Raw genomic sequence first — 16,571 nt, 5'->3', positions numbered from 1 at the left:
ATAGAATTGAGAAGAAAATTTTCAGTGAATAATGATAAAGTGATTTTTGTCTTTGTGAACGCACACTAGCATTAGCTCAATAGTATTTGAACAGTATCTTTAACTTGGAGATGGTAGCAACGATCCACTACTCCACCCGGAGCAACACAACACTTGAATTCATCTAAGACGAATCAAAGGGAGAAACTAAAATATATATACATTAAGGTCTCTGAAAACCCACTTCCCCAGTCAGTAATACATCGAATCAAGTTGAAAAGAAAGCCATGGTGGTGACTTCCCTGATGATCCAGTTGCAATGTCATATATATCTACACAACCGGGTGGCTACAAAAGAGTAAGAACCTCTATAACCTCAAACTACTAACCTACTACTACAACAGAAAGTTAAAAATCACCGATAAAATATGCTACATAATACGAAGGGAAGTGGATATTACATACATTATCTTTGTTAGCATAGACAATTATACTTTTCATTCAAATATCATTTCTCGCATCATTCCATCTCAATTGCATACAGTCTAAAGCCTCTTTGCAGCTTGGACAAATCCCACAATCACCTGCAATTCGTCGATTTGCTTCACAAAACAGAAACACAATTTCAGATTTGGAATATTATCCTTTAAAAGATTTGGAATATTAGACAAGACTTTTAGAGATTAGAAAGAATCATTTTCATATCAATTAATAATAGAGATTAGCTTAAAAAAAAAAAAAAAGATAGAGATAGCTTCTTCTGAAAGAGATTGGAATCGGATATGCAGTTCACCACTGTAAAAACATCATTTACAAACTATAGAATATTTCAACCATTACTATTTAAGACACAAATATGCAAATTACAAATTTTAAAATACCTGCGACATGAAATGCCTCTGAACAACGTCTACTAGCTGCTCTTTTGATGGGTTTGGGACCGCATCCACCTGCAGAATTCCATTTCAAGAAGTAAGTACAACGGGGTACACACACACACTGCCAAAACAATCTCTTTTGGGAAACAGTACTAAGGAATTTACTAGATTAAAATGTCGCCAATATCTCCACAGTGCAGCCATTTCAAGTTTGCTCAAGTCCACCTTCTATACAAAACATTTAAAAAAGCATTAATAATTAAAAATTAAGGAATAAATCATTCACAGTGTCAGTGGGAGGAGAAATAAATTAAGGGAAAAAAACCATAAAGTTGATATACCGCGGACCCATTAGGCATAGAAACGGACCCCTTCGACTGTGAATCGCCAGAGAAGGACCTACTCATGGTCTTGTGAGATGATCCCATTGTTCTATACATTCTATGCCTCGATTTGTGGGACTTGTGTGTGTCGTCCGATGCTGAGAAATCAAACAAAGCACACAAAAAAAAATTAAAAAACAAAAGTGTGGTGGGGTCAACAAGGATTAAAGTAAGACACTAGAACTTTAGAGATAGCAAAAGCAAAAGGAGAAGACACAACGGATCCAATGTTACCAAACCTCTACCCACTTTGGAAACCCACGGATATGGAAGCCAAAACAACAATTAATTAATTAAAATATCACAGCATTCCCATATATGCCTACTTTCAGAGTCAACATGCAAGGCTCAAATACTTTGATCACAATACCAGTACAGTAACACTCAGCAAAGAAGACAACTAAAAACTGTAATTGTAAAGCGTAAACTCACCCATATCTGATCCATTCCACGGCATATTTTCAAACTCAAGGTCATCATCTTCCTCATTACCAGTGGGTGCTTCAATCACGCTAAGTGCATTCCTTTGTAGCTTCACTTCAATACCATTTGTAAGAACCTGCATTTGTTTATAAACAGTTAAGAACAACTTCAAATAATCATTGTCTAACAACAAATGCATATCTCCATGAAGATTGCCCTGAGACTGGCTCGATTTCAATTTGAATTGTTCATATAAGATGTACAACCAATCAGTTTTGTATAAACAAACAACAGAATCAGAGAGGGAGAATTGGGGGGAAAAGAAACAAATAGGTAGCACTGTATAATTAAACCTTAAAAGAATATCACTGATTCTGATCGAAGTAAAATAAACATTAGTTTCTTGTCCACAACAATCAACAGTAACGAAAACAAACGCGTCTGAGTGATTTAACTACTACGAGTATATTAATAACACAAGTTTTATCCAAGCATAACCAGAACAAGCATGTACCTTATCCCAGAAAGAAAAGAAAAAGAAAATGCATGTAATGAACATGCAACATATCAACAATACCTAATAGAACACGGCCATCAGTTTGAGGGAAAAAATCACTACAACGATTGATTTATTTAAAATAGAAGGCAATGTCAAAAGGGCACAAATTACTCAATTCAGAGCTCAGAACTCAAATTACCAATACCAACAACAAAACCAAAGCAAAGATGATTTAGTTTACATCCATCAATAAATAAAAGCAAGCAAAATAACAAATTAACCACTGATCCTCATAGAGCACATCATAAAACACCAGATCCAGCAATGAAGAAAGACATGCAATGAATACCCACAAGTAATGATTCAGAGCAGCGACTCACAACATATACAAAAGAATAAAACTTATTCAATCCCCAACACAACGAACCCCGCATTCGAAATTCTAAATTAAACGAGCTCAGTGAGTAATTTCAATAAGAATTCAAGCAGTAGGGTTTATAAGTTATAACGAATTAAAACCTTTTCAAATTAGTTCAGAAACTTCAACAAAAAGGGCTTCAGAGCAATTAAATTTGATCAGAAATAGACATGTGAGGAAATAATAATAATAATAATGAAAAAGAAAATACAAAAGCCGACCGACACAAAAACACATTGGTTTGAAGAATCACAACAAAAACGGAAATAGACGACATTAGAAACCAAAAATTGGAACGAAGAAATTGATAATCCGCAGTGTCGTTTAGAAGGGTAGATAAATAAAATGAAAATTACCAGCCAATGCCATCCGCCTAGTCCAACGGCTTTCTTAACGACACCTTGAAGACCAACGAGCACCGATTTGGTGCGGTTATTTCCGGTTACGACAACTTTGGTGTGACGAGGAAGCACCGATAACTCTTCTTCGCTACTATCTCCACAGCTCTGCAAATGGGAGAAGCCACCATTGACCGAACTTTCCATTGCCTCTAGCATTTTCCAATTCACCCGCTCAAGCACTGATACTCGGATGTCAAATATCGAAATTGCATTCGTATTGAAGATCGTGCATTGCTGGTGAAGAATGTGCGAGTTTCAGGAGCAGAGGAGATAGGGTAGTGGAGAAATTTGGGAAATTCTGCAGAGAGAAAAAGCACAGAGCAGAGATAGAGAGAGAAAGGGAGAGAGAAAACCAGTGAGAGTGACTGGTATTGTTTATTGGTGTCTTGGTATGAATCCCGACGAGACGAAATGGCCCAATTAAAACGTGCCACGTCTGCGAGTGGAGGGTGGGCTCTTTAATCATGCGCTTGGACAGAGCCGAGGTTACGGCATGAACATCATGGTGGGTTGTTTGGTTGTGAGGAGTTACTGCGCTTCACATTTTCTCACTCATCACAATAAACAATCATGAAATTTGTATTATTTATTTAATTGAATTGACTTTATTGGCAGTTGAATTAATATAATGCAATAAATAAAAATAAAAGTAATTATTTAAAAAAAATAATAATTTTGCCCCAATTTTTTTTTTTTACATGATTCACAAACATGCACTAAATGAAACAAAAGTAGTATTCCTTCAAATTATCTGGTAATAGAATCCTTCAAATTGATATTCCAAAATATGTGGATTTCCTGCTTTATTAAACTTCTCGCAATGTATATTCAACAAGAAGTAATGTTGTAAATTTGAAAATTTGGGCCAAATTTACTCTAATTTAGTACTGAGATAAAAAAAACCCAGCTGCCCTGCCCATGGTACATAGATATCAAAGCCTCCTGGCAATGTAATTACCGCAGAAGGAGATTTGGTTACTAAATATATAATGTTTTGTCTGTTATTAACATGAAGTACTATAATGATATTTATGGTCAACTTTCAATTGCAGAAAATATCGATTTGTGGTCATGTGCAAATCTACTCACGTACACATCCACTGTTATAAAAGGAAAGGAGAAACGAAAAGAGTTCAAATATTCGATGGTTCATTCTGAATGAAACAATGAAAAAAGAGGAACAAGATAGGGTATTGGGTATTTTGTAATATTGTAACAGGATAATGTTAATTCTCTAATTATTATTTAAAATAGTTTGTTACATGAAAATAAATTATTTTCAGTTGTCTTTTTTTTTATTCTCTTAAATATTCTTAAGGAATTATTAGTTCATCCACTGTTTACGATATAAAAAAGAAATTCTTTTCTTAGAGGGTGGGTGTTTAGGAAATTAAAATGGAAGGAAAAGGCAAAGCGACAAATAAAGTACGTAACGTGTGATAGAATGGGGAACGTAAACGGACACCCGAAATTCATCGAGTGGGACCCAGTTGCACAGAAGTCTGTACCTGCTGCCGTCGGTGTTGTTTTATTCATTCCACCACGGGAACTTCCAACTCGCTGCTCTCACCCATCTCCCTCTCTCTTTTCTTCACTCTTGACAATGCCACAACAAACAAACATTATTATAAAAATAAATAAAAAAACACATTCGTAATTTGATTTCTCACTTTTTAATTAGAGACAGATTTACATCGATGTTCAAGAAAAATTACTGTCTGACTATAACAATTACAATCTATTATATCTGGTCTAGGAACAAACTGATTTTTAAAGATTATCTTTTAATTAAGTTTCTTAGGTTATTGTTGTATCATTTTAGATTTAATATAATTTACATTTTTCTCAAATAAAAGAACCAAACAATTAAATTAATGAAGCCAATTCGTGTTCTGTTCTCCCGCCACAAGGGAGCAGCGCGAGCCGTGGATCTAGGGCCAGCCGTTGGATTTCGCAAGAGATGATAAAATTGGAATCTCAGCGGCAAGAGAAGAAGAAGAAGAAAAGCAGACATGCCCTCACAACGTGTGTCCTGTTACCTGGTATTGATCATCATCATCATAATAAAGTTTTAAAAAGGAGGGGAACTCTACCCTTTTTTTGGACACCATTCGCATAAAGGATAATGTTAAGAATTCGGGAACAACGGTAAATTGGTGAAGAACAATACCGCGTATCGTGCGGATTTTTTGCTTATTCACTTTTTTTGGTTTCAGCCTCTATAGTCATAGTCAATGTGAATCGCCCTTTGAGTTCAGATCTCCTGCCGTAAATAGCATACATATTTCTATACTTTTTTCTAAACACAACAAAATTCCGTTTGGTGAGATACATATAGCGCTTTAACAATGTTTAAGGAGTGACAATAATGTAATCAACTAAATTATTGTAAATTTATAATCACGCTGCACAGTCTTGGTGCGGGGATTGGGGAAAGTGTCTTAATTTTCATGTACCAAAAAACTTAATTAATTTACTTAATTCTTATAATAATAAATTTAAATCTTATAAAACCAAAAATTGTATTATGTTCCGTCCCACCACGTTGTCACCACCCTATTTCCTAAGAATGAATGAGTGCACACAGTGGAATCATGCGTTAAGTCATTGGCTGTGGGTTTGCAGGGAACAAAAGCTTTCCAACCAATATACCACGTTGCCATCAGGACTTGAAAGGCTTATGCAGCCTGAGACGCTTGTTTCAACTTTCAAGGAGATAATTTGTAATCAGATTCTAGGGAGGTCTTGCTTGCAATCGAGCATGGGACTGTGCATGTATCATATATATATATATATATAAGAATCAAACCGACACAAACTGATTTTCGGGATTAAATCCAAACAACTGACCCACTTTACCAAATTGATTGTAATCTGAACTGCTTGGTCAAAATAGTTTTGAACCGGTTATGATCCCTTTTAATATAGGGTCTAGGAATTTATGAGTTAAATTTTTTTTCCTATCAAAATACCGATTATAAATTATTATTCCATGTATAATGGTCAAACGCATCCTAATTTCTTTTATTAAACAAATGTCAAACACATATGAATAGTATTTGAACAGAAAATAAAAATAAAAATAGTATTGTAGAACAGAAAATGTAAAAAAAATATAATAGAATTTTTTTGAAAAGAAAATAAATACTTCCAACCTCACTATTATAAGTTAAGGTAGGTAAGTTCATTTAAGACAAAAAAAATCTAACAAATATTATATATATATATATATATATATAAGACTTAAATTTGATATTTGTTAGTTCTCAATTCAAACAACAATAAGCATTGGTAACTTATTATGCATTTAGATTAGTTTATGTGAGAGTAAAAGTATTTTTTGAATAAAGAGACATGCAAAATCTACAAAATTTAATATCACTTTTGTCTAATTAATAGTCTATGAAACATACAATTGGTGTGTGACTCAATAACTTTTTTTTTTTTGTTTGAAAGATACTCAGGAACCTTCTATTTTCTTAATTTCTTCTTTTTAATGTATTCTGAGTCACATGGCGAGGGGAGAAAGTTCAATAGCAATTGATTAATTAGTCAATAAACAAATAAGGAAATACTAAAATACTGATACCCGCTTATCATCACAGTGTGTGTGTATATATATATAAACAAACTCGCTAATAAACCATGTAAATACGGAACTGAACATGACAGCAAGATGAAAAATAACTAAATAAATAGAAGACATTTTCAATAAAAGAATGAAACTTAAATATAATACAATAAGTAATAACACTTTCAATTAAAGCATAATACTCTTATCACTTACTGAGACATCATTTTGAATGAATAAATGGGTAATTAAAATTAATGCAATACAAATTATTATATTATATTAAATTAAGATTTGAACAATTCATTAGATTAAATATTAATTTTATTTGTGTTGTGTAATTGTTGTTGATCCAATTTTTTTTATATGGGATAAAAATTAAACACAAATTTTTTCATTAAATGAATTATTTTTTCTTATGTAAACAAAACAAAACATTATACCCCATATCAAGCCTAAAAGTTAAATGTGTGTTTAGATGAATCATTTTAATAAAACATGTGTTTTAAAAATATTATTTTCTGTAAAAAAAAACAGTAGTAGACAAACATGCCCTGCCCTGATTATAAATTATCCGGAGATGATGGATGCCAGAGCAGAAAATGAAATTGGGATATTAAATGAGGGAAGGTGTTGCAAAGAGACACGTAATGAGTATGATGAAGGTGACATCGGGGAACATAAGAGGAAGATGGTTGTGCAGTAGGTCTCAGAGTCAGAAAGAGTCGTTTCCAAGCAAGTAACGCCAAAAGTGGACAAAATTGCAACAACTTTCTTGTTCCCTCTGCCCCTGCCTTACCTTTTTTTACGGTAACACCCTTGCATGTTTTTCTTCTTATATATATATGTATATTCTTCCCATAAGAGATTCAAGCATATAATACTTTATTCTATTTTCATATTTTACCTTAAAATTTCATCAGTTTCTATTATAAAACGTTTATAATGTTCTTTACTATAGTAATATTTTTCAAGGACTACTTATTCTTAATGAAGGTTAATTATTCGATCATCTCTAACAGAAGAGTAGAAGTGAATCTTACACATTTTTTATAATGTATACATTACTACCGTACAAACAATTTACGAGTTTTATGAATCCAATCGACACATTAGCTAAATGGTCATACTTTTTTAACTTCTAATAAAATATTTACAATTTTTTTCGTTAATTGATTTCACTAATAACATATTTTTAACTGTTCAATTAAGAAAATATATATGTATTGATAATGTTAGTCATTTTACTTTAACATATTATATAACACGTGTTTGTACAAATTTATTTGAAGACATTATGTTTTAAATGCTTCAAAACTTATTTGAACCTCAGGCCAACAAATTATTGTATTGTCTCTTTTTTATAAATGTTTTTGTTGTTGTTAAAAACACAATATTTTCCATTTAAGAAATTATCTTGGATACTGGATAGCAGTTTGCCGTTTCACCAAAATTCTAGAAGGGATTTAGATCCTCTGCAGTTATTTTTAAAACTGCTGGTATCTTGACCCTTAAAACAATTGTGGATGGTTCAGAACATTTGGAACAATTCACAGGAAACGAACAGTAACTCTTCATAATTTTTTGTTACAGTTTGAGAATATGACACCAAAGATTTTAGTTACAAAGAGAAAGTTTGAGATGAAACTGTGTAAACTTTGAGAAAAAGCAAATATTATTATTATCTTACAATATGATTAATTTATGATATTAGTGAGAATATAATTTTATATAGGATTTTAAAAAAAAATAATTTATTGAATGCACTGATTTTGCCAACTTGTAAAACTGGAATAAAAAAATATTTCAGAAAAAATGTTAATTTATCGAGCATTAAATTACGAAGAACAATGATATTATAAACAAGACTGGTTGGACGAATTGCACAAAGCAATACCTTTTTTTTTTTTTAAGAAACAGCAGACAAACAATGTGTGCATTTGACAAAATACAAGGGAGAATGAATTTTAAAAGGTAACGAATCAAGTACTCTTCATTTCAACATGACATGTTGCAAGTTCCCACTCATTTTTTTGAAGTTTTTTGAGCTTAGAATTTTTTTTTTCTGTTTTGGATTAGGGTACTGTCACTGATCTTCCTCCTAATTTTTTTAACAAAAAACAAGCACTTTCATTCTTTTTAAGGCTTATTAGTGTGTTTCTTTTATTATTAGCATTTTGCATTTACGGAAGCTTAGCTCTACATAAAAACACCTATATATAGGTTGAAATATAGCCGTTAAGTTTATTAGAAACAGTTATAGTTCATTAATATTAACAGTAATTGAGGCGAATGAACTAGTAAAAATAAACCCGGATGGGTTGTGTTTCTTTTTGGTACGTATATCTGCCCTGTCCTTGGCCAATAAATTAGGCAGTACACACCAACGCATGAATTAAGACAGGGAAACCAGCCGCTATTAATTTTTTAAAAAAAATAATGACCGAAATTATACATTATAGTAAGGAGCTTAATTTGTTTGTTTTACAGATAGATTTCAAACAACACTTACTAACTGGAAAACAAAAAATACTAACGGTTCTGTCTAAATTGACAGTACTGTTTTTAATAATTGAGGACATTACGTGAAGTGAGGTGAAGTTCTTCTTATATCCTTTTATGAGGTGATGCGATACTAAATTATAGGTTGTGTAGACATATGATCCAGAACTGGACCTATCGTCGGTGTGTGTCAGCGCCAGAAAAAAACCATTCATGCATTCAGAGATAGTGGTAGGGTCTATGATCTCTGGTTTCAGTTCAATTCGTTTCATCTCGGTGCTGGAAATTTCTCTTGTTCTGCCAAAATGTTTGGTCATGGTGGCAGATGACGCTAATGTTCAACATTTGTGATGGAGTGATTCTTACATATAAAGTTAACGTTATTCTCATGTCTTCAAGTGACACAAAATGTGGTTGTGAAGACTGAAGAGTTGGTTATTCTATACTGTCCTCGTGGCAGAACTTTGGAGGCATTATTTTTCGATGCTGAGTACGATATTAAAACCGAATCGAAAAACAGTCGAATTAAGTTGTGGACTGTAAAAATGATAAAGGCTAAAATATATATTTTATTTATGGGAGCGTTTGTTTTGTAAACTATTTATTTAATCCTGAGAATACTTTTCAGAAATATGAATTATTATTTATTTAGAGTGACAAATAAGATATTTAAGTCTTGAGTTAAATATTAATATACAATAAGTATTCAAATGTAAACTAAACCTATATAAAAACTTTTTTATGAAACAAACATTTATGAGGGTAACAAACTACGACTAGGCTTTCGTGTGCTAAGCATAACCTAATTCATAAGTACAAATTTTAGTCTAATTAATTTGTTTGTGTTACGGGCCAAATTTTAAGATTTGTCCAACTTGTTTAAAGGTCTAATCAGAGAAAAAAAAACCCTACTTACATAACTAAAGTCTCGTCCTTAAACCATCATCACTCATAACTACCACCAAAATTAAATTATCATAACACCAATATCACATTATGTCTTCTGTCACACCATGTCTTAGTACCATTACAACCACACTAAAACAATACAACATGATTCAATCACCAACAGAGTCATCAGTGAGGTCCAAACGCCATCTACTAGGACATGTTTTACAAAATCACAATGCTAAGTTGCAATGGTGGCGGCAAGAATAAATTATTTTAGAATTTTGTAGATCTGAGCTTTTTAAAATATTCAAGGTTTAAACTTGACCTAGTATCTATCATTTGCTATATATTTAGCCTTAATCTAGCCATTTTAAAACCTTAGCTTGACCTATGACTAAAAAAAGCTAAATGGACGTGGGTTTTGAGTTTCCAATTCATTTATGCGAGCTTCACAAGTTTAGAAACGAGATCCATATATGTAATGTCATTCGTGTAATTTTCATCCATTAAGAAAAAATTGTTAAAAGAATATACTAATTATTAGTATTTTTGTTTGGAATTATTTTAGTAAAAAAGTAGGGTAACAAATTATTGGAGTTAGAAAATATGATAAAGACAAAATTAAAGAAAATAAAAGACTTAAAATGATAGGCTAACTATATGACAACATTAAAAAATTTAATAAGTCGAGACATGTGCCCCACGTTACTTAAAGTAAGTCCATCTTGAATTCTTGATCGATTCCTCGTCATTTAATATTGTTTGTTACTCGAGAAACAAGTTTTGGTATCTAAGTTAGCAACTGAAGGTACATTTATCGGTTATTGATTTCATGTTAAATCAATGAGATAAGTAAAGTAGGCAAGTAGCATTGACCATTGTTGCTAAGTTATTTATTTTTCATATCCATTTAGAGTTAGAGTTTGCATAATAATAGAGATTTAGATAGATTTTATAAGATTCTAGTATTCTACCGTCCTAAATTCCAACTTTAGTAGAGTTTCTATGGTACTTCCATTAATTTGGATGATTTTAATACTATTATTTTTTAACTGATAGTAATTAAGTTATATTACTATCTTATTATTTTGATTTTTAGTAATCATTTTATTATATATTTCAAAATTTAAATATATTATTTTAAATCAACTTTCTAATATCACTAAACAAATTTCAACAAACAAACAAAACATTCTGATTAAAAATCACCATATTTTATTTGTTGATGTTTCATTTGATGAGATTAGAAAGTTGATTAAATATATATTTTAATTTAAAAATATATAATAAAATTATTGTGAAATATTAAAATAATAGTAATAATATAACTTGATTACTATTGATTCAAAAACCAACAATATCAAAATTCCCAAGGAGTTACTATAAAAAAAACTCTCAACTTTAGTATGACTATTGACTCATTGTACAAAAAATAAGTTATTTATTTTTCATTGTCATCTGACTCATCTCCTGTGTCTCAGCAGTCACCATTAATCATTTTGTCACAAACATAGTATGACTATTATAAAATACTAGTATTTCAGAATTATGGAAAATGGATAATGTAGTGACGGTTGGGTACAGTGAATTGTTCTGTTTATCTCGAATTTTTATTTCTCTTTATTATTATTATTATTATTATTAAATGAACTAAAACAATTATAATTTTAAAGAATATATTTTTTGGTTACAGGAGAGAAAAAAACAAAACAACAAACTAAAATAAGAGCTAGCCCTCAGGGAAGCTGGAGGTTCTTGAAGCACAACCAACTCCTCATCGGCCAAAACACCTATATTTGCCAAACAATCTGCTCCAAATTATAATTTTAAAGACAAAAATATGTTTAAACTACGTTTTAAATTTAATTTCAAATAATGGTAAAATTAAATTATATTTTTTTGTATATTTATATTTTTCAATAATTTCCAATCTATTTATTTTTTTCATCAATTCTTTCATCTAATCCAATGAAAATGGTTTTTTTATTTCTTTTCTAAGTTTATTTCTAATATTTCTGGACATGAAATATCAATATTATACTTTTTAATATTCAAAATAATAAATAATAAAGTAATTAAACCAAGTTACATATTTTTATAATTTGATTATTTCTGAAAAAGTTAAAATAAAAAATACGGAATGCAAAAATTCATAGTTTTGGAGGCAGAAAACTTGTTCAAACTAATTTTATATAAAAAAGAATGGTATAAAAATCAAATTTAAGAAAATTTTGTCTATTTTCTTAGATCTAATTTTTAATTTTGTCTCCAATATTAAAATATTGTTTCAATTTTTATACTCTCTGCTTTTCACATTTATTACACGTATCCCCATATGTTTTGTTTTATCTCAAAATGTTTGTCACTTCAGAAAATGAAGAAAATATTTTTCCAATGATGTCTTCATCTATTGATATTTCATCTTACTATATGATGTTTCACCCAAACTTATTTTAGCTTAAAATCCACTTTTAAAGTTAAAATTGAAAATAAGGAATATTTTTAAAATAGAAAAATGTTTAGCAGTTTAAGTTTTTTTTCTTCTTTGTCTCACATCAATTAATTTAGAACGAGAGAGAGAAAAAATTAACAGGTGCAGATTATTTTTAAAATAAATTTTTCTTTAAAACCTACTTTTCCTCCTTTTCTTTAATATAAACTAAGTTTCTTGATTTTTTAGTCTTTCTCTAAATTTGTCAAGCTCACCTTCTCCTCTTGAGAAACAGGGGAAAAAAAAAAAAGATTGAGCTAAACTCGCCTTAAATTGATTCTTAACGACATGCTAATTCGTTGAATAAGTGTGTTTTTATCAGAGAGTCATTTTATGATAGTAATTCTATAATTAATATTTTTCTTAAGAAGTTAACATCACCTTATGATATTCATCTTATGAGACAGAGAGAATATTAATCCATGTTTTATTTCAGTTTTTTTTTCTTTGTCATAGTTGAATGAAAAAAATTGCGATTTGATGTCTTCACAAAACTTTAAATAATATAAAAAATTCAAATAAAATTATAGAAAATTTATTATTTATATTTTTATAATTTACGAACAATTTTTAAAAAAAGTAAAATGAAATTTATGGCAAAAAAATACAACTTGCAAAAAGAAAAGTAGGAAAAGTGAAGTATAGAATTCATGAACAGTATATGCACTGTGACTCCATGAATGGAAATAAAACTTCCCATTTAGTAGTGTTTATAGATGCAAGAAAAGAAAAATAGATGTACTGTGCGAGTCTTTCATGTTTGTTGATGCGATTTATCTTCTAGGTCTCATGAACTTATTTAATTTATTATTACTTTGGTTACTGGATTATCAGATAGCTAGCTTTGTTAAAAATGAACCCAGTTGCAATCTTAGATAATTTTGGAACAAGATTAACGACTACATTATTATCTTAAACACATAAGCATCTGATGTGATGCCTGATGCATGTGTGGCACTTCTCTACCATTTGCAGATGATATAGAAATGCATCATTGATTATTGACATTGACCTCTTCCCAATTCCCATCATTGGCTACGTGAAATTACTTGGGTTGTTGGGCTTCGTTTGACAGATTATTATTTCTCTCTCCTTGTTTATATCACTCTTGGTACGTAATTGGAAAATTGTTTAGGATCAATCAAAATTTTGAATTTTCCAAGGATAATACTGTCATTAGGGGAACTCCTGAAAAGCACTCGATAAACTCTCCAAAGGTAGAGACTAGACAATAGTCATAATATGTAAGTGATCATTTATAATTAATAATTTCATCACAAATTATACTTTAAAAAGGTCGTTGTAGTATACGGCGTTTTATTTTAGGTTTTGATGGTGAAATGTGCACTGTGCTCTGTTATTGAACATTGACACATAAGCAATGCCTAATCAAGTTCAGAGATAAAGCATGCAACAGCATATATAAAGAAGTGTTCTATCGTGATGTTCTTCTATGCTTTACTTTTATTTTATATTTGTTCACTTTTATCCTCGTATTTCTAACCCCTTTAGTGGAATTACGTACCATATATGTTAATTGTTTTGTTCTATCTGCTGATAATTAATTAATTCGGCAAAGCAGTTAACTCTGTGCAGCTAGCAACTCATCTTTACGAGGATGTCTCTGAGTTCAGATGCAGCTATGAAGCACTGAGGGACGATCTTTAGAAGTTCGTAACAAATATGACAAAAGCAAACTACATGTGGTGTTTTTTATTTCTGGAAAATACCTTATTCCCTCTTTGCCGCCTGTCTGTAGTTACTTGATTCCCATTCATTTATTACTTTTAACTACTCCTTTTCATGCTAATATACTATTATGCTTGTTTATTTTTATGAAGAAAAGAAAACTTAATTAACAGCATATTAGCAGAAATAGGGGTACTTCGAAAGAATAAATAATGTTTGAGACAACATAATTTATACACATAAAAAATGTTTTCTGCAGAGCCACTGGATGTCAAACTCCAGCCCTAACACACAATTTGGCTTCTATGCTATTGTGACTAGTTTAAGCCTTCAAGGCAACTGCTCGTGAAGTGCAAAGGATCATTAGTTCATTATACAAGAGTTAATTTATATAACTTTTTATAACTCATTCTATAATTTATTTTGTCTTTTTTCTATATTATCAATTATCTTATTTTATGTTAGCTTCTTTCTTTTTATTATATTAAAAATCATTGGAATATTTCTCTTTCCAAATATGTTTAGACTTGTACTGTAGCTGCTCATGATCGTCCATCTTAGGATTTCGTTCGTTATGATGTGGCTTTAGTTGGTTCCCACCATTATCTATGTTTGCGGGTCAGGGGGATTATAATGTCACACAATTAATATTTAAACATAATAAAATCTAAATACATACCAATTTTAAAGCGGGCAATATATTTTTAAAGCATGAGTGCACAATCAAAATTTTTGTTAGAAAATTAAAAGAATAATACATTTAATAAATTTACAATTTATTATGTGTGTTTTATATATGTATATATGTTTATTAAGTATATTTGTATAATTAACTTTTACATTAATTGCCATAATTTTTTAATTTTTTAAATGTCCTATTCATTTTTCTTATCCTGTAACTAAAATGTCTTACTTATATAATTCTCTGTTATATAAATCAAAATAACTATCTTAAATGTGTATATTTATAAGAATTAGTAGTATTATTCAATGTGAGTATTTTAAAGATTTTTATTTAATAATAATATTTTAAAAAAAATATTAATAGATAGAAATAATCTTATATTTTATAACAAATTATTTTTGATAAACTTAAAATATAACTTATATACTTAAAAAATATTTATTTATTATAAATTTTAGTTATATAAATAAATATTAATAATATCCATTGCACATTCTAAAATCTTGATTATCATATATTAATCATTTAGGTTAACACAATGATGAAAAAGTATCAACCATCTTATCGTGCCTCTCACTCTTATCTTTTTATCTATTTTATTATATTAATATAATAAACAAATTAAAAATATTTTTCATACATGTAAAATGTGTTGTTATTGTAGATGCTCATCATTCATCTTAGGACTCCGCTATGATTCTCTGTAGTTGGGTTGCCACCATTATCTATGTTTCTCCGGGATAATAGTGTCACATAAATACTATTAAAAAAAGATAAAATCTAAATACTAAATTATTAAATTGTACTTAAATATTTACGAAAAGAAACTAGATCAATTTGAAAATATAAATAAGATAACATAATACCTATACATGGATGTTATTTATAAAAGTCTAAAAAAAATGTTTAGAAAAAAAATTCCCTCACCCCAAAATTTCATCTAATAAATTTGAACAATTAAAATCTTATAGAAACTAAATATGATAGTAAAAATCAGAGGACTAAAATACAGGAACTGAAAATATAATTAGTAAAAATAAATTATCAAAAGTGTTGTAAATTGAAACGCTTGCGTAAAAACAACATTACTTATTTAACTTTGCATATTTTATTCATAATCCAATCATTCTGTCTTTGTTTTGAGAGATGTTGCAAAATCAAGTTCACTTTTCTTAGAGCCGCAAACCACTTTCACATTAAATACAAAAGTTTATTTACAAAAACCAAAATATTAATTGGTACAAAGATGTTTTTATAAAAAAAGACATAAAAACAAGTCATTGGCTGTTTTTCGAAATTTATTTTGCCTTATATTGATACATTGCATCAAAGGCAACAATTTACATGTTACTTGTTTAAAAAATTAATAGACATATTAGATGTATAAAATTTACTTCATGGTTGAAGAAAGAAAAAGAAAAAAAAAATATCATGCGTTTAAATTTTTTACAAAAATAATTAATAAATTAATAATTAATATTTATGGAAAAAAATATTATATCAAATAATCTATATCAGAGACGAATTCATATGAAATAATAGTCTTCTAAAAGATGGATATTTTTCTACAGGTGAGATTTTTACAAAAAATATTAAAAATATTTTTCTACATGTGAGATTTATATATATATAACAAGACATGTGCAAAGTAGTTCACATAACAAATCTATAACAAGATATCCAACATACCATTAATTTATAATCTTTGGATAGAGTTGTAGTTGATACTCTCAACGCAATTATTAAATATTGATAATAAAT

The 16,571-nt window shown here is 29.6% G+C and overlaps 1 protein-coding gene across 2 annotated transcripts; it reads right to left on the bottom strand.

Annotated features, from left to right (window-relative positions):
- Nucleotides 1-114: 114 nt before the first annotated feature.
- Nucleotides 115-3,344, bottom strand: LOC100784573 (histone deacetylase complex subunit SAP30-like protein). Of its 2 annotated transcripts, none has more exons than NM_001255717.3 (6): nt 2,937-3,344; nt 1,673-1,799; nt 1,199-1,338; nt 1,023-1,085; nt 861-929; nt 115-581 (listed from the first exon to the last, which is right to left on the bottom strand). In NM_001255717.3, the coding sequence occupies exons 1-6, from the start codon at nt 3,135-3,137 to the stop codon at nt 525-527; spliced, it is 657 nt and encodes a 218-aa protein (NP_001242646.2). In that variant the 5' UTR covers nt 3,138-3,344; the 3' UTR covers nt 115-524. The 2 variants fall into 2 exon arrangements, with proteins under 2 accessions (NP_001242646.2, NP_001349315.1); NM_001362386.1 differs by having other exon boundaries at nt 1,023-1,082.
- Between the last annotated feature and the right edge of the window lie 13,227 nt (nt 3,345-16,571).

This window comes from Glycine max, chromosome 4, assembly GCF_000004515.6.
Source record: "Glycine max cultivar Williams 82 chromosome 4, Glycine_max_v4.0, whole genome shotgun sequence".
Lineage (NCBI taxonomy): Eukaryota > Viridiplantae > Streptophyta > Magnoliopsida > Fabales > Fabaceae > Glycine > Glycine max.
The sequence above is the reverse complement of the archived record's forward strand: the minus strand, read 5'-3'. Positions and strand labels throughout refer to the sequence as shown.

Bases quoted from the DNA above. Each gene is read 5' to 3' on its own strand.
- LOC100784573 (NM_001255717.3), bottom strand. From the start codon at position 3,137: ATGCTAGAGGCAATGGAAAGTTCGGTCAATGGTGGCTTCTCCCATTTG. The intron at 1,800-2,936 runs GTAATTTTCATT...AAACAAATGCAG, and splicing joins TAGGCGGATGGCATTGGCTG to GTTCTTACAAATGGTATTGA. The intron at 582-860 runs GTATTTTAAAAT...TGTTTTGTGAAG, and splicing joins AGAGGCATTTCATGTCGCAG to CAAATCGACGAATTGCAGGT.